This window comes from Heptranchias perlo, chromosome 9, assembly GCF_035084215.1.
Source record: "Heptranchias perlo isolate sHepPer1 chromosome 9, sHepPer1.hap1, whole genome shotgun sequence".
Taxonomy (NCBI): domain Eukaryota; kingdom Metazoa; phylum Chordata; class Chondrichthyes; order Hexanchiformes; family Hexanchidae; genus Heptranchias; species Heptranchias perlo.
In genome coordinates, this window is record NC_090333.1 from 54,475,659 (window position 1) to 54,494,956 (window position 19,298).

Consider the following 19,298-nt stretch of genomic DNA (forward strand, 5'->3'; position numbering starts at 1 on the left):
ACAACTCCAGACCAGCAACAGCTTCCTCAAAGCAGCCTCTTTATGCCCATCTGGTAAAGGCTATCAAGACATAAACACTCCCAACTTATAATGTAATAATGCATTCTGTGTTAGCCTGGTCTCACACCTTTATCATTATAAAACAGCGTATCCTCCAACTTTCCATGAGCAATACCAGTTAAAATCCAATGGTGAGAGAATAATTTTGAAACTTGCATCCCGTCAAGACAACTAACATAGACTGGATCCTCCAGACCAACCCATGAGATATTACTTGAGTCTGGCACTTTTTGCTCTGTTTCAATTTACAGCAACAGACTGGGCACAATTCGCCTGCAGCTGAGTTGTCTTATTAATATTAGTGTAGTGTTCTACAGGGGTTGATTCTTTTTGAATAGAAGTTGTGCAGCAGACCCTGCTCTCTACCCTTTTTTGAAAATAAATAATATTCTTTTGTGAACCTATGTTGATTTTTTTTTTACATTATGATGAGCTGTCCGCAAAAAAGCACCCAAGGGCATTTTGATTTTATCATCTGTTCAGGTACATCAGCTCTATTGTGAATGAATACAAGTGTCTTTTTTGGGCTGTTTTTAACATGACCTATTCTGTAATAATTTATTTCCTTATTTTGCTGTGTAGCTGAAGAAAGCCAAGATAATCTTTAAGTAAGCAATACAAATGATAGAATGCAGATAGTTATTGAGAATAATGAGGCCTTTGGCGATTGTCTAATTCTATGCAAAATGATTTATGTTGAATGGGTTTCTGCTTGGAAATTGAGCCTTCAGCACCTGTACTTATCTAATTAGTAGCAAATCAATAGTCTACTCTGTTGTTTTGCCCATGTTTAAATGAAGCAGGGACTACAACGTCTAATATGTAGCCATTAAAACTTCTTCTTTCCCAGAAGGTCCAAGGTTCAGTCCCCAGTCTTCTGGGTTAGATGATCTTAGCTGAGGTGACTGTGAGATGCTACAATTGGACTCAATGCCACGGGTTAGGGAGGGTGAAGTCAGTCAGAGTTCCTGCTCCTAATCGTATATCCAATGGAAGTGTGTGTGTAAATACCAGGCTCTATTGTGATGCCCCCACAGTCAAATAATGTTCTGACACTTACGGCCAAGGCTCACAAATGAATAATGGTCACGTGAGCAAGATAGCAGAGGGCGATTGCAGCCTATGGAATGTACCCCAACAAGAAATCAATACTTTCATGGGAGATGGAGAAGGAGAAAATTGGCCAAGGAAACAACTCCTGGTTTCCAGTTTTTAATTTGTATAATTGGAGAGTATGGTAGATTCTAAATTTTCAATTTGGTCCCAATTAAGCTTTGGTTCAGACCACTGACCAGAATTTCCACCTCTACCCACATTTCCATTATAATAGTATACACGCCAAAAGGGAGAGAGGAACTGACGAGGGTTCACTATTAAAATATAGTCATGATGTATCATGTTATTTGTTCAGTATTTTATCTCTGGATTCACTGGCTGTTCCACAGATACATCTGATTTTGTTTTGACAATTTTCACATTGATCTGCAGTTTTAGGAAGAGGTAACAGAGTCAGGTGGTCACGAAAAATAACCAGAGAGGAAAGTTATGTCATATGAAATGGAACAAGAACTGTTTGTTAAGAGAATGCAACATGAGATTAGACATAAACTAAGTCAATGGGAGAAACATGAATAAATCTGGAAGAAAATATCGCTGCCTGTGATGTTTCCAAGTGTCAGCTTAGCCAGTTAGTTACAGTCTGATCTCCAAGACACAAGGTTGTGGGTTCAAGTCCCACTACAGACTTGAGCATGTAATCTAGACTGACACTTCAGTTCAATACCGAAGGAGTGCTGCATTGTCAGTAGTACCATCTTTTAGATGAAATGTTAAATCGAAGCTCCGTCTGCACATTAAGGTAGATGTACAAGATCCCACCACAGAAGAGCAGGGAATTCTCCTGGTGTTCTGGCCAACATTTATCCCTTAACCAACACCACCAAAACAGAATGCTGTTTGTGGGACCTTGGGATGCTTAAATTAGCAACAGAAAATAATAGCGACTACACTTCAAAAAGTAATCCATTGTCTGTGAAGTGCTTTGGGATATCCTGAGGATATGAAAGGCACAGTGTAAATGCACGTCTTTCAGTGAGATCAGCTGTCCTTTTCTAACTATGAAAATTATAGCTGTTTTAATTTTTTCTAAACCAATGTCATAGTCCTATTGCCAGTTAAGGTGTTTCAAGATGTTCCCCTTCGTTTATTCACCCTTCAAAACAATGAATGGGTTTAATTTCTTCCCAGCTTTTCTTGTAGTGCATTGGTTAACATGTCCACATTAGTTTCCACACTGCTCTATTTATTTAGCAATTGCTAACCTGTTTATTTTAAACTTGTTAATTCAACCTGTTAATCACAGTGCTAAAAGTAGCACATGGAGGAAATTGAACCCTGGAAGGCATAAGCAGGAGTTACTATAACAGCAAACAACCACAGCAAGGTGAATTCAGGATCAAATTCTGAAAATTATGTTAGTGGCTACTTATTATTCTGAAATTGTAAATGGTTTCAACACTCTTCGAACACATTTGCAACCTCCAGCTGAGACTTTGGTGGAAACCCTGCAGAAATGGAGTAAGTGGCCACACAGACCATTTTGCCACGGTTACTGCTAATCTCCCGCTGAAGTTACAGTGGAAGATTGGGAGAACCCCAGTGGAAATTCTACCCTGCAGTATTTTACTTCTCTTAATAACCATCTGACCTTCTTTTGCTCTTAATTCTGTGGAATCATTAAATGGGTTATTTAGTCTTTCAGTAATATCTTTAGCAGGACAATAATTGCCACATGTCAACAGGAGGGCACTTTCATGGTAGCCAGCTTGGAGAGTTTTGTCATCTTTGTACAAATAATGTTTCACAATTCTAGCCCTTCTCAGAAACCCAGCAAAAGAGTTGTTACAAAAGTGTATTGTGAACTTCTGATGTTTCCTGCTGACTTGACATCTGATGGTGGCAAATTGGCCTCATGTTTACATATAAGAGCTACTGCCTCACCAGATATAGTCATCAGTACTGTTTTAGAAAAGAGCATGTATCGTTAACTTGTCTGCTTCGTGAGATAATTTCCATGGAGTTGTTCTATACTCAATGCCAATTTACAAGCCTATTTCAAAGTGACAATAATATTTAACAACATTGCAGAAGAGATGTAAAAGCAAGAGGAAAAGTATTTGGCCCCAATATTAATCCAACCCGCCCAGGAAAATCGACTCACCGCCCTCTCCCTTTCAAAAACCCACTGACCACTATTTTTACTCTGCCCAGCGACAAACCCACTGAATAAAACTTAGCACCATTGGCTTGACAAACTGACATGACTGGAAGCTGCATTTAAAGGGCCACTCATCTGCAGGATCTGTGTGCTATTGTGAGTAGTGCATTTCCGAGGCAATTCTGAAATTCTAGTTTGCATCTTTCTGATTTGTTTCACTTTACCTACCCTCATTAAACACTCACTGCTTATCATGGGTGGTGTTTTTGCTTCACTCCTTTGGATGGACAGACAACGGTAGCTGGGCCTGTTAGAAGACAGCAGCCAACAGGGTCTATAGGCCAAGACTTATCTCGTTGGATATTTCTGAGAATCAGTGCAGGAGAAGGCTCTGCTTCTGAGGCAAACTCGCTGACCTATGCAGCCTCTTGCCTCAGGACCTACTGCCTGCTGGACCAGGGGGCCATTCTTTGCCAGTGACTCTCAGTCACCAAAGCTGAAAAGACTGTGAGCATTGACGCTTGTTATGAGTGCTCGGCTGCAGCGTTCCTGGGGGTGGTCGCACTCTCCAAGGTGAACTTCAAAGATGCCCTGGGAGATGTCACTACACAAGCTGGAAGCTGACTCCTCCACACTTTCTGCCATGGTGGTGAAACACCTTGGCAGACCTTCCAATACCTGGTATAACTGCTTGCGTGAAGCAAGCAATTTTCTTCTCTGTGAAGTGAGGAAGGAGTAGTTGGTGATCGTGCAAAGGCTAGCTGGTGAGAAGAGAATGGTGCTAGTGGGTGCTGTGAAGGTAGCAAGGAAGTGGTGAGTGTGTGTTTGGAATGAGAATGAGAAGTGGTACAGTGTGACCTTCTGCTGGGTGGTGAAGGATGCGATGCAGGGGAGGGAATTATTGAGAGTGGTGGGGGAGGAGAAAAAGGACCGTTGCCATGTGATGTTGAGAGAGCTGAGAAATGAGGAGCAGTGCTCTTGCTGCTCTTGTGCGGTCATTGAAGCACTTCCTCCTCTGGATCCAAGTCCTGGTGAGTGATGCTCTTGGAGCTGACATCCTCAGCAATGTCTCTCCATGCCTGGTGGACTTGGTCTTTGGGAACCTCCTGGCACTGGTTAGAAAGAGAATGTTCCTCTTGGCCCTGGAGGCCTCAGAGAACCTGGTGTCTTGCCTGTGACTCATGCTGACTCAGTGTCTTGCTTCACCACTCAAACAGCAAAATCTTGCAGAACGAAATGCAACCTCGCTTTAAGTGGTGCATTCCCGCTTTAAATAGGCCTCTGGCTGATCTTCTGGAAATTGCACTCCGGAAGTGGGTGTGTTTCCCAGCATGTTAGCAAATCGGGTGGGAAATCTGCCAATGAGATAATAATGAGACCCGGGAGTTAAAATACCCTGGGCCTGTTTTTGGCTGCAGCGGGTGAGTTTGAACTGAAACCAAAACTCACTCACTGAAAACTGGCCCGTAGTCAAAATCGGGGCCTTTATTTCGCACATCAGTAGATGATGAAGGACATCTCTTAAATTAAACTACGGTTTAATTTGCTCCAGAGTGGCAGTTTGAGATATTATTTGATCTATTGTTGCATTTTATTTCTGTTGCTTTTTTCAGTCCATTTTAACATCTAATGGACTTAACTATAATCATTGTTTTTAATTATTTATTTTCTCATCAGTTTTCTCCCTTGCCCTCCTCTCCTGAAGACAATGGCTTGTTGCTAGGTGTATGGTTCCACTGGTGCCAGGTACACTCAGGTACCTCATCCAAATGGCTGCTATTCATGTGTGAGTTTTGACTGCGAGCAATTCAACTATGGGGAGCCCAGTCACAGTGGGGTCCGATCCAGTCCTCATCTGTTATCCGCAGGATCCAGGAACCCATCTGTTTTTCTCTCCTCTCTAGGACAGGGGTACTGAGTCCAAATGTAACATCGCTATCACTCCTTCAGTTGAGATGATCAACATAGAACATGGATTGAACCTGTGACCTTCCTGGTCTGCATGGCTCAGTTACTCACAGGATAAACTAGCTGAGTCATCAGGGAAATACCACTGTAATAGCTTTTGAGTAGAAGTCAAACCTGAATAAGCCTTCACCAGCTATTAATCCACCTGTGTTAAGTGGCCATTTTAGTGCATTTGGAGAGGAACAGCAATCAGTGCATTCAATTCTATTTGATATGTAATTTTCTTCTCAGTTAAATATTAACATTAGCATCTGATCGACTGTGTGCAAGCAAAGCATGTTTCCTTTGTTCATTGCCCATTCCTGTACCATGCAAAATCCTTTGTTCAGTTGAAACTTTTCTATTTCAAATGATTGTTACTAATTGTACTTTGGACCCTTCATTTATGGACTTTCATCTTTAACCCACTGTTCTAACCCAGTATAGGTGGCATTATACAAGTTTATCTGAACAAACTTCTTTCTGAGAATCTTTGTACTTCATGCTTTCTTATTCACTGGTTATGAGAATGTTTTTCCATTCTACAGTAGAGGTCGCATTTTCATGATGTAATGGAATGCTGGCCCTTTGTAAGTGCAAGTTACATTGGAGTTTTAATTTGGGCTGTGAAAATAATGTCTACACAGGATTTCATGACTGGGGTAAATAAAATTCAGTGCAGAAAATTTCAAAACATTTTTTTTTCCAAAATTAAAATAATTAGCATAGTGTGAAGAAGCATTTAGACCACACTTGGAGTACTGTGAACAGTTCTAGTCTCCATATTATAAAAAAAGATATAGAGGCACTGGAGAAGGTGCAAAAATGATTTACTATGATGATGCCAGAACTGAGAGCTTATACCTATCAGGAAAGACTGAACAGGCTGCGGCTCTTTTCTCTAGGAAAGAGAAGACTGAGGGGTGACCTGATAGGGGTCTGTAAGATTATGAAGGGGTTTGATAGGGTAGACGTGCAGAAGATGTTTCCACTTGTGGGGGAGACCAGAACTAGGGGCCATAAATATAAAATAGTCACTAATAAATTCAATAGGGAATTCAGGAGAAACTTCTTTACCCAGAGAGTGGTTAGAATGTGGAACTCGCTACAAGGAGCAGTTGAGGCGATTAGCATAAATGCATTTAAGGGAAAGCTAGATAAACACATGAGGGAGAAATGAATAGAAGGATATGTTGATGGGGTTAGATGGAGAAGGGTGGGAGGAGGCTTGTGTGGAGCATAAACACCGGCATGGGCCGAATCGCCTGCTTCTGTGTTGTACATTCTAGGTAATTACATAGAATTACATAGTACTGGAGCACTGAATTCTCAACTGGGAAATGCAAGGCCAAATCAAAGACTTAACTGGAATTTCCATGTGGGGTTTTCCTGGATGGTATGTTTTCTGATTATATGCCAGAGTTTTTTGTGGAAAGCAAGATAAAACTTTCATTCCTTCCCGCACCCTTCAAGGAACCCGAGCTATTGTGTCTATGCTGGCACTTCACTAGACCAATCCGAAACTAATCGCATTGCCCCGCTCTCTCTCTCTCTCTCTCTCTCTCCATTCTTCTGCTTCAAATATTTATTTGATTTCCCCATAAAAGATGCAGCGGTCTCTGCCTCAACCACTCCCTGTGGCAAAATATTCCATGCTCCAACAATCCTCTTGTGTAAAGAAATTTCTCACCTCACTCCCAGTGACAATTTTAAATTGATGACCCTTTGTTACAGACTCCCCAACCAGAGGAAATAGTTGTTACCTATTCACCTCATCAAATTTATTCACAATTTTACAAACCTTCTCTCAAATCTCCTCATAGCCTTCTCTGCTCTAGTGGAAATAATCCATGTATCCCAATTCCCTACTTATAAGTATTGTTTCCCATCCCTGGTAGGTTAACCTATGCTGTAGAGTCTATGATCTTAATGTCATTTCTATGGTAGTGCACCCAAAACTGCACACTGTACTTTAACTGTGGTCTAACCAATGTTTTGCATTAATTCTTCATTACTATCCTCCTGTACTCTATGTCCCCATTTATAAAACCCAGATTTCTATTAGCCTTTTTTATGCTTTTATCTACCTGTATTCTTATTTTCAGGGAATTATGTATTTAAATCCCTAGGTCTTTCTGTTCAGCCACACCGTTCAGTGTCTTCCTATTAAATGTATACTCCCATTGCTTGCTTTTCCTCACAGAATGTATTACCTGACACTTATCCACATTAAATTTCATCTGCCACCTGGCTGCCCATTACGCTAACCTATTTATGTCTTTCTGAAGTTTCTTACAGTCCTCCTTGCCGTTTGCCCGATCTCCTACTTTTAAGATATCCGCAAATTTCAAGATTGAATTCACTATACCCAAGTCCAAGTTATTTATATATAGCAACAATAACAGCAGGAGAAAGGCAGGAAAATGCCACCCTTGCAAGTTAGTTTAAGCTGTAGCATTGAGATAGCTCTTCCCACTCTGTTGGTGTTCACTTCGATACATGGACTTGATGTTATTTCTTCACTTTCAAACGGGCTGCTAATCTAATCTGTTCCAAGACTTTGACCACAAGGAGGCCCACTTCCTAGCTCATCTTTCCTCTTTTTCCCCCCTGGATTTTACTAGATCTCTGTTCCTGCTTTTTGTTTTTTTGTCGCTATCTCTATTTGATAATAATTGTCAATGTACCCTTACTAGACTTTTAAAAAATTGTTCAAATGTATCTAGAAACTATTTCCTCTGGTGGGAGTGTCCAGAACAAGGGGGCATAATCTTAAAATTAGAGCTAGGCCATTCAAGAGTGATGTCAGGAAGCACGTCTTCACACAAAGGGTAGTGGAAATCTGGAACTCTCTCCCCCTTAAAGCTGTTGAGATTAGGGGTCAATTGAAAATTTCACAACTGAGATTGATAGATTTTTGTTAGGCAAGGGTATTAAGGGTTACAGAACCACGGCGGGTAGATGGAGTTAAAATACAGATCAGCCATGAACTAATTGAATGGTGGAGCAGGCTCGAGAGGCTGAATGGCCTACGCCTGTTCCTATGTATCCATTGTGTTCAGTTTCCCAAACGAAATAAGAATCACGTCAACTTGGATGAAGGTAAAATTCTTGGTGACTCTCCAATGGCTCAGTAAATGTAGCATGTGGTATGATACTAAACTGTACAGACCAGGTAGGTGCCAACTACACTCTCTTGGTATTTGCTGAGTTATCTGTTTTCAGTTGTGGTGGGATGAGGGGAACACTACGGTTAGCTTGGGCTAACGGGATTCCGTTCTAGGAACTCCTGCATGAATGTGGACTTCAGGTTGGGTTTGGCTGTGATACCCCCAGGGTCAATAGCCTGCCCACAATCTCAGTCTGGGCTTGCACCAGAAGAATGGCCATTTGGGCAAGTTACATGGGGCTGTCGGTGCCCATTGTTCCTCTACCTCAGGATTTGTCACCATCCTCAGGAAAGGATTGGGAAAGGAAAAAAAAATATTTAGGGATGAATTTCTAGCAGTTGTAAAGAAATGTTGTATCTCCCACAGACAGACATGCATTTAAATTTTAAGTTCCTGTTGGCAGGATTTATTATAAGTAGTTATTAATGTAACCACTGAAGCAATTTATAATGTATCTACAGGGTGGATCCATGGGAGTGTTATCAGGATACTTGGCAAACAACTTGCAGTGTGCTGGAGCACCACCGGGACCTGATGAAGGTAAGGAGACTGCAAGATTCAACTAGCAAAGGTTAATTAGAAGCAAAGAGGCTGCTGATATCTTCCTCATGTTGCAATTCAGAAGGGAGTCTGTGGTTTGCATAACTGCTGCCACGGCTGAAAAAGATGCAAAAAACTGAGAGGAAATAGAGAGAAGGAAATGTTGGGGAAAATGGAATATATTTCTTGTTTAATGTATGATAGGCTGATAAAATGAATAAGGGTAGAAAATGTAAAAATGAAAGAAAAGGGGAGTATTAGAAATGCACAGCAAAATCAAGAAGTGAAAATAGCTATAAAAGTGTCGTAATGAGGATAATTGATTCTTGCTTCATCTGAACTGGTTGTACAATATAGTGGGGCAGCAGGTGGTCCCAATTCACCCTGTTCCATTGTAGGTTGGATTCACAGCACTGGTGTCAACAGTAGTACATTAGTACATTCTGTTACTCAAAAATCATAATTGCGGCTTTAGATTTCTGACTCTGGACCTTTCATCCTGATGCTGGAGCGGAAGGGTCTGAGGGAGAGGAAATGGAGATTCATCCTGTGATGGAAATGGAGATGGAAATGGAGATTCATCCTGTTTTTAAATCATGAAATTTCTACATTACATACTTTCATTTAAGCTGTAATGAGGCCATGGCTTTTGGATTTTTAAAATGGGAGCCATAGCTATTGTTTCTGTTAACTCCTCTCCTTTCCTTTTACTATGACAGCCAATAGGCAAAAGTAAGTGTGCACCTCAGTCTGGGGATATAACATATTAATAACCGATTCAAACTAATTTCTGTTAACTATGTTCTGAAAGGGGCTTCTGTTGTCTTTGCTTGAGGGGAGCAGGGGGAGACATGAGACAAATACACAGACTGTCTCTGGAGTACAGGTGCTAGCTTCGAAGACGGATTGCTTCTATTTATTTTAATCACTTGCTGACAGGTCCCTGTCAGGATCAAATTGGTTTGATTAATCCCTTAGGCGATGTATATAGTGTTGTCTATGTGAAAGCAGGCCAGAACTATTCCTTTATTAAGCAAGCAGATGAAAGGGGAGGGAGTGGTAGTTCATAATCTATCTACCTGGAAGGTAGAATTGTTTAAAACTTGTTTACCTACCTGCTGAGAAAAGATCTGTGCTCATTCAAAGACACTTGCTATATATATTCTCTGGTTCAGTGCAGTCAGCCACTCCTGTAAGCAGACCTCATGTCCCCTATGATCTGGAGTTTACCTTTCCCTGCCCAATATCTAGGTAAATGATGGCAAGGTCCAGGGATCACAATAGCGAACCCTTACTCTGTTCACAGTTACAAGAATGCATCATGTGCTTCCATGATTCTCTTTTCTTTAACTGACTGAATATAATATTCAATCAGAGAGAGACTCGGGCTTTAAATGAACAGGTGGTTTATTTAAAAACTGTTAAATGAACAGTTTACAGTATAAAACAGTGAATCATATACTTCATTATTCTCTATGATAAATAAAATAATAAATATACTACTCATTTTCTCTCTGCACATAGACTTCAAAAGAGAAGCTCACTTCTTATGCTGTGAAATGTGCCACAGATTCAAAACTGACCAAACTTCTCTTCTGACTAGCATGAACTTAAACATAAAACTTTTCTGTTGGCTGAAAAGCAGGCCATCCCTCTGAAAACTGACTATTTACGACCATAAAGTTATCATTCAACATTCACTGAAGATATACTGAAACAAAGGGTTGCATTTCCCTTATCAATATTATATTTATAGCCAATCTTTGATAATGGCATACAATGCTTGCAATGCAGTGTTAAAGCTGCAGCCATTTAATGCAATCAGCACATTAGACTTCCTATTATGATTTCCCTAACAGTTTGCACCTTGTGAAGTCTATCATTGCCAGATGTCCAGTCTTTGAGCTCATGGCTTTTCCTTTAAGAAATACCCTGTGTGATTGTGGGGTTTTAACCCATCGTATGCTGTTTCCAGAATACAAGTTAAAAATTCAGCTCACTTATTGAAGAGAACCTCTGTTGTTCTGAGGTGTAAGAAGTTGCCCGGACAAGGAATATCTGAAAGGCAGCCCAAGATTTAGAATTCACTTAGACTTATCATATCTCCAGACTTTAGCAAAACAGAACTCCATGAGTCAAAAGATTATCAATAGATTCCATTTAAGGGACGAAGAATCTTGAAACAATTTGTGATTTTGACCTAAAAGAAAAATGTAATGTCCTGATGAAAGATAAATACTGTGTTGATAATTTTAATGTGCTGATTTCACTTGCTTCTGCGTATGCTTCTTTTTTGCAACAAATTTGATTCATAGTTTAGTCTGAAATATATCAAATGTCAATCGTGATGCTTTTCTGCCTACCAGAGAGATCAAGGCTGCAAAATCCCTGGGTTCCAAGTGGGCAGAAAAGAAGATTTCCACCCGAAGGGACAGCAGCTTAGGACAGACCTGGTTCTGCCAGGGTCCGCCCTGACCAAAGTGACCCTTTAAATTCCAGCAGAGGTGGGGCACGGTTGATCTCACGCCCATGCCCCTTATGTCTAGAGGAGTTCCCAGGTTGATCCAGGAAATTCTGCTCTTATAAGGATGCAGGGGAATTCATGCCCCAAGTCAATACTAGGGAAAGCTAATAGATTCCAGAGGGGATTGTTCACTCTCCTCAAGAGGCTTGCTCACTCCATTAGAAGTATGGCTGATCCAGGCCTTCCCCTCCCTACTGTTGGAGTGGCAGTTCAGGACGGACGCCACGGAAACACCTTTGCAGGTGCAGTGTGCCCACCCTAGCTGCGCAAATGGTCCCACCCCCATAATTTGGAATGGAGTCTCCGTCTTTAGATACAGTTGGACAGGATTCCACTCCAATGCATCTGCGCAAGTGTAGCGGGACCTCAGGAAATTCAAGACCAATAAATATATGGGGGCATCTCATACTAAAAGGTAAATTCAACAAGGCTGCACTCCAGGAGTGGAGGCTTGCTAGATAGTAAGTGCAAGTCGGAGATCAGAATATAACAATATAGCTCCAATTCTCTCATCTGTGCTCCTTCCAGTGAAGCTCTGCTCTGGGAATGCTGACTCACTGAATTTGCCCCTATATAGCAGTAAAGGGGTAGATTGCTATCCCTGAGGCTTGCTACATCCCAATCACGCTATGCATATGGATGAGTTTCAGTTCATAGGAGGTGCAGACCTGCATTCAGAAGTTTCCTTTTGTGTTGAGCACAAGTGAAGACTATTGGGAGATGGCCCATATTGTAACACTATACAAGCCAGCAATGTAGAAAAAACATTTTGGCCTGTGTGGGTGAGCTGAAAGCTTGGCCTACGTGTGCAGGCTGTTAAGGTTCTTTTACACTGTTATCAGTACAGTTGACGGAGGTTAGCCATGGCTAGGTGAGGTGCGATATGACAACTGTGGGAGCTTTGTATTTTTATCTGTATATCTTTATCTTTATATTTCAGTTTGTTCCCATCAAAAACCAATGCATTTCATTAGAGTTCTTGGTCGTGGCAGAAGGAATGCCTGGAAATATGTATGATATTAAATCATAGAATCATAGAATCATAGAAGTTACAACATGGAAACAGGCCCTTCGGCCCAACATGTCCATGTCGCCCAGTTTATACCACTAAGCTAGTCCCAATTTCCTGCACTTGGCCCATATCCCTCTATACCCATCTTACCCATGTAACTGTCCAAATGCTTTTTAAAAGACAAAATTGTACCCGCCTCTACTACTGCCTCTGGCAGCTCGTTCCAGACACTCACCACCCTTTGAGTGAAAAAATTGCCCCTCTGGACCCTTTTGTATCTCTCCCCTCTCACCTTAAATCTATGCCCCCTCGTTATAGACTCCCCTACCTTTGGGAAAAGATTTTGACTATCTACCTTATCTATGCCCCTCATTATTTTATAGACTTCTATAAGATCACCCCTTAACCTCCTACTCTCCAGGGAAAAAAGTCCCAGTCTGTCTAACCTCTCCCTATAAGTCAAACCATCAAGTCCCGGTAGCATCCTAGTAAATCTTTTCTGCACTCTTTCTAGTTTAATAATATCCTTTCTATAATAGGGTGACCAGAACTGTACACAGTATTCCAAGTGTGGCCTCACCAATGCCCTGTACAACTTCAACAAGACATCCCAACTCCTGCAATCAATGTTCTGACCAATGAAACCAAGCATGCCGAATGCCTTCTTCACCACCCTATCCACCTGTGACTCCACTTTCATGGAGCTATGAACCTGTACTCCTAGATCTCTTTGTTCTATAACTCTCCCCAACGCCCTACCATAAACGGAGTAGGTCCTGGCCCGATTCGATCTACCAAAATGCATCACCTCACATTTATCTAAATTAAACTCCATCTGCCATTCATCGGCCCACTGGCCCAATTTATCAAGATCCCGTTGCAATCCTAGATAACCTTCTTCACTGTCCACAATGCCACCAATCTTGGTGTCATCTGCAAACTTACTAACCATGCCTCCTAAATTCTCATCCAAATCATTAATATAAATAACAAATAACAGCGGACCCAGCACCGATCCCTGAGGCACACCGCTGGACACAGGCATCCAGTTTGAAAAACAACCCTCTACAACCACCCTCTGTCTTCTGTCGTGAAGCCAATTTTGTATCCAATTGGCTACCTCACCTTGGATCCCATGAGATTTAACCTTATGTAACAACCTACCATGCGGTACCTTGTCAAAGGCTTTGCTGAAGTCCATGTAGACCACGTCTACTGCACAGCCCTCATCTATCTTCTTGGTTACCCCTTCAAAAAACTCAATCAAATTCGTGAGACATGATTTTCCTCTCACAAAACCATGCTGACTGTTCCTAATTAGTCCCTGCCTCTCCAAATGCCTGTAGATCCTGTCCCTCAGAATACCCTCTAACAACTTACCCACTACAGATGTCAGGCTCACCGGTCTGTAGTTCCCAGGCTTTTCCCTGCCGCCCTTCTTAAACAAAGGCACAACATTTGCTACCCTCCAATCTTCAGGCACCTCACCTGTAGCGGTGGATGATTCAAATATCTCTGCTAGGGGACCCGCAATTTCCTCCCTAACCTCCCATAACGTCCTGGGATACATTTCATCAGGTCCCGTAGATTTATCTACCTTGATGCGCGTTAAGACTTCCAGCACCTCCCTCTCTGTAATATGTACACTCCTCAAGACATCACTATTTATTTCCCCAAGTTCCCTAACATCCATGCCTTTCTCAACCGTAAATACCAATGTGAAATATTCATTCAGGATCTCACCCATCTCTTGTGGTTCCGCACATAGATGACCTTGTTGATCCTTAAGAGGCCCTACTCTCTCCCTAGTTACTCGTTTGCCCTTTATGTATTTGTAGAAGCTCTTTGGATTCACCTTTGCCTTATCTGCCAAAGCAATCTCTTGTCCCCTTTTTGCCCTCCTGATTTCTCTCTTAACTCTACTCCGGCAATCTCTATACTCTTCAAGGGATCCACTTGATCCCAGCTGCCTATGCATGTCATATGCCTCCTTCTTCTTTTTGACTAGGGCCTCAATCTCCCGAGTCATCCAAGGTTCCCTACTTCTACCAGCCTTGCCCTTCACTTTATAAGGAATGTGCTTACCCTGAACCCTGGTTAACACACTTTTGAAAGCCTCCCACTTACCAGACGTCCATTTGCCTGCCAACAGACTCTCCCAATCAACTTCTGAAAGTTCCTGTCTAATACCATCAAAATTGGCCTTTCCCCAATTTAGAATTTTAACTTTTGGGCCAGACCTATCATTCTCCATAGCTATCTTAAAACTAATGGAATTATGATCACTGGTCCCAAAGTGATCCCTCACTAACACTTCTGTCACCTGCCCTTCCTTATTTCCCAAGAGGAGGTCAAGTTTTGCCTCCTCTCTAGTCGGGCCATCCACATACTAAATGAGAAATTCCTCCTGAATACACTCAACAAATTTCTCTCCATCCAAGCCCCTAATGCTATGGCTGTCCCAGTCAATGTTGGGAAAGTTAAAGTCCCCTACTATTACCACCCTATTTTTCTTGCAGCTGTCTGTAATCTCCTTACATATTTGCTCCTCAATTTCCCGTTGACTATTTGGGGGTCTGTAGTACAATCCTATCAAAGTGATCTCTCCCTTCTTATTTTTCAGTTCTACCCATATAGATTCAGTGGGCGAACCCTCGGATATATCCCCTCTCACTACTGCCGTGATGTTCTCCCTAATCAAGAGCGCAACTCCCCCTCCTCTCTTACCTCCTGCTCTATCTTTCCTATTGTAAACAATTTTACAACACCAAGTTATAGTCCAGCAATTTTATTTTAAATTCACAAGCTTTCGGAGATTTTCTCCTTCCTCAGGTAAATGTTTATTTACCTGAGGAAGGAGAAAATCTCCGAAAGCTTGTGAATTTAAAATAAAATTGCTGGACTATAACTTGGTGTTGTAAAATTGTTTACAATTGTCAACCCCAGTCCATCACCGGCATCTCCACATCATATCTTTCCTATAGCATCTGTACCCTGGAACATTGAGCTGCCAGTCCTGCCCCTCCCTTAGCCATGTTTCAGTAATAGCTATAACATCCCAGTCCCATGTACCCATCCATGCCCTGAGTTCATCTGCCTTGCCCATCAGACTTCTTGCATTGAAATAAATGCAGTTTAATCTAGACTTCCCTTGGAATGTGCTCTATTATAATTTAAAATTGTGTAAAATGTACTTAAGTTAACAGAAAATATTGCAATTTGTTAGTGTGTTTTTGACATAGGTAGATTATGATATGAAATTGTAGTATATGTGAGTTTAAGTGTATATATATATTAAATAGAGGAACTTGTTAGCAAGCCACTGAATGCAAACTTACCTCTAGTAGGAAGAGGAAGCAATAACTCAGGAGTACTTCAATACAGAGGCCACCCTCAGATAGGCATAACATCAGGGACTGATGCAACCCACCAGAGCAGATAGCAGAAAGTGCAATCACCAACCTCCAGTGCAGAGAAGGCACATGGAGGGGGAGAAATACAGAGCGTAATTTTCACCTCCACCGCCTGGGCAGTAATATGGCAGAGCAGATCACCCACCCATTGCAGAACGCGCACAATTTTCATTGCATTGAAATCAGGCAACAAAGGTGAAATTTACCCCATGCACTTTGGGTAGGAAATAATAAAAAATTGATCAGACAAGGCCTGGAAAAAGATCTGGTTGGCTGAGTAACTTTTTCTCATTGCTACATTGATTCACAGAAGGAGACTACTTAAAGCACAAAATGAGACCATTGGACCTGTGCCAGTGCTAATGTTTCAAATGGAGCTATTTAATCCTTATGTCCCTATCCATAGTTTATGGTCTCTTAGTGCCGTAACCATACTGTCCATTGTTAGTGACAGTGACTATTAGTCACAGTACCGATTTAGCATCACTGGAAAAAGGCTCCTTTTGTTCCTCTTCCTCCAATTTTCTTTCCATTTTTTCTCCCCTTAACCTTCGGATTGTAAAGGCAGTAATTTATAATCAGGGTTCAGTTCCACAGGTGCCAGCAGCTCTTTGATACCGTATCCAAGGAGCTTTTCATTGTGTGCAAGACTTGGATAAGGACAGCTGAACCTGCTTTATTTTCACTCAAAGGCCATACACATGTACTTCTAGCAGGGATCACTGGACAGTGATCAAGAGTGGCAGCCCTGACCTTTCCTCCACCCTAGCTGAAATCAGTCCACTTGACACATACCAGGAATCCAACCTAGAACTTCTTGTCTGGATTACTGAGCACCACATCATAAGATACAGTTAGTGTCAGCCTTAGCTCAGTGGTAGCACTCTCACCTCTGAGTCAGAAGGTCATAGGTTCAAGCCCCACTCCAGAGACTTGAGCACATAATCTAGGCTGACACTTCAGTGCAGTACTGAAGGAGTGCTGCATTATTGGAGATGCCATATTTTGGATGAACCTCAGGTAAATGTTAAAAGATCCCATGGTACTATTTGAAGAGCAGAGAGCTTTCCTGATATCCTGGTGAAAATTTTTCCCTCATCCAACACTACCAAAAGCAGATTCTGGTCATTTATCTCATTGCTCTTAGTGGGATCTTGTTGTCTGTGTTTGCCTACATTACAACATTTCCCACACATCAAAAGCACTTAATTGACTGTGAAATGCATTGGAACGTCCTGAGGTTATGAGATGCACCATATAAGTGCAAATTAATTCTTTTCCTACCCGCTGAGCCATCAGGTGAGCTCCTTATTTGGAAATGTTTAATTAGATGTTGAAATTCATAACTGCAAAACAATAATGTTCCTTTAACAGATTGCTAGCAAATTATGTGCACATCTGCATCATTATTAAACTCAAAGCAAAACTAAGTATAATGAATACTAAACGGCCACTGTCTTAATGAAAAGTGTTTGTCAGGTCTATTTTTATTTGAGAAGCGACAGACTAGCAAGAAGAACCGTGCAGTGATATCACATGCAAATGTTTGATGAAATTTATCAAAAATGTTTGTTTGCACATAAACGTGAAAGGCTTTGTCAAACACAAAAATAAATCCCCCTTAATGTAGCCAGCCTCATCAGTAATGAGGATTCCACGGTTCTCGTTACCGTAACCCTAAGAGCGCAGCACAGTGAGTGACAACACATACAGGCAATTAGAAATGCCAGAATCAAAAGTGCAAGGCAAACTCCAGCCAGCCTGCACTACATTCACTTTCCTGCCGCTGGAGAATAATCTGATTGCACAACTTGCTGTTTCTCACTCCATGTAACGTGAGAAAGTAGGAGTGAGAAAGGCCGTTCAATCCATCTGATTTATGCCGGTTATGGTTCCATGGGTGCCAGCAGCATTCCATGGTACCCTGCTCCAATAGCTATCCTTCATGGGCAAACAGTTTTGAGGTGCCACTTTAACTTGCTGTGCTACCCTGATTTTGGTGGCAGTTGCTGTAATATAAAACTGCAGTCCTGCTGCTTCCAGGGATATCAAGGCCCAGCCAAACTCCTACTGGTTTGCCACATAAATTTTAAAAAATCATGAACAAAAAGTGCAAAATTGCAGATGTTGGAAACTCTCCACAGGTCAGGCTGCATTTGTGGAGTGAATAGATCATTAATGTTTCAGATGTGGACCTTTCTGCCCAACTGCAAGATAATACAGGCGGAACTTTCAACTTCGACAGGGGCGATATCGGATCGGCCGGCAGTGAAACACTCCGCCCAATTTACCAGGAAGGAAAGCCCCTGCTGAATTAAAAAGTTCCGGCACACAGACGAACAGTGTTTAGAAAGTACCAGAACAGAGGGAAGGAGAAGGGGAAACACATGCAAGCACAGGCACATCCACAAAAGAAGAAACAGAATGACCTGAAGATGTTTAAGCTGAAAAAAGGAGATGGTTTAATGGCTGAAGAGATGTTAACACGTGACAATAGGAAGCATAATGAGGGAAATTAAAGACATTTATGAGACACAGGGAATGAAAAAGTGGAGCAAGCTGCAGCCGCCCGGGAATTTTGCCAGTTTTTTGTGCTTCCATTTCTATCTGCCTTACTCCCCATCACCTCAGCTATTCACATGTTATCTGTGTCTCATAAATGTGTTTTGTAAATTTCTCTCTCATCACGTCTCCTTTTGTCTTATGTTCATATTAATTCATCCATTTAACCATCTCCTGCTTTCTACCTAAGCACATTACAGGCCATTCTATATCTTCACTGTTCTAATCCTAGTTCAATGCTGTTCATATTGAAATATATCTTGCAGTTTTGGCAAATGAAACATTAGCTCAACTGTTCTCTCCACAGATGCTTCTTGACCAGCTGAGTGTTTACAGCATTTTCTGTCTTTGTTTTAATAAATCACTTGAGTCCTGCAAGGGTAAATGTGCCTTCAACACAGTCAGAAAAGTACTCTCTACATCACCAGAGTGACTTTACCATTAACAACGTTGTCCTTGCTCCTCTCTTGATGAGAATCATAGAATCATAGAATGGTTACAGCACAGAAGGAGGCCATTTGGCCCGTCTAGCCCATGCCAGCGGTCTGCAAAAGCAATCCAGCCAGTCCTGCTCTCCTGTATCTGTGCAAATTTTTTTCCTTCAAGTACTTATCCAGTTCCCTTTTGAAAGTCACGATTGAATCTGCCTCCACCACCCTTTCAGGCAGTGCATTCCAGATCATAACTACTCACTGTTTAAAAAAAGTTTTTCCTCATGTTGCCTTTGGTTCTTTTGCCAATAACCTTAAATCTGTGTCCTCTGGTTCTCGACCCTTCTGCCAATCGGAACAGCTTCTCTCTATCTACTCTGTCTGGACCCCTCATGATTTTGAACACCTCTATCAAATCTCCT

At 41.6% G+C, this 19,298-nt stretch overlaps 1 protein-coding gene across 1 annotated transcript in view; it reads left to right on the forward strand.

Moving 5' to 3' along the window:
• nmnat2 (nicotinamide nucleotide adenylyltransferase 2) overlaps positions 1–19,298 on the forward strand; it is a 275,260-nt gene that overhangs the window by 186,840 nt on the left and 69,122 nt on the right. Inside the window, exon 4 of the mRNA XM_067989728.1 lies at positions 8,856–8,934. Within this exon, the coding sequence (XP_067845829.1) occupies positions 8,856–8,934 (79 nt within the window). The remainder of the gene's footprint in view (positions 1–8,855; positions 8,935–19,298) is intronic.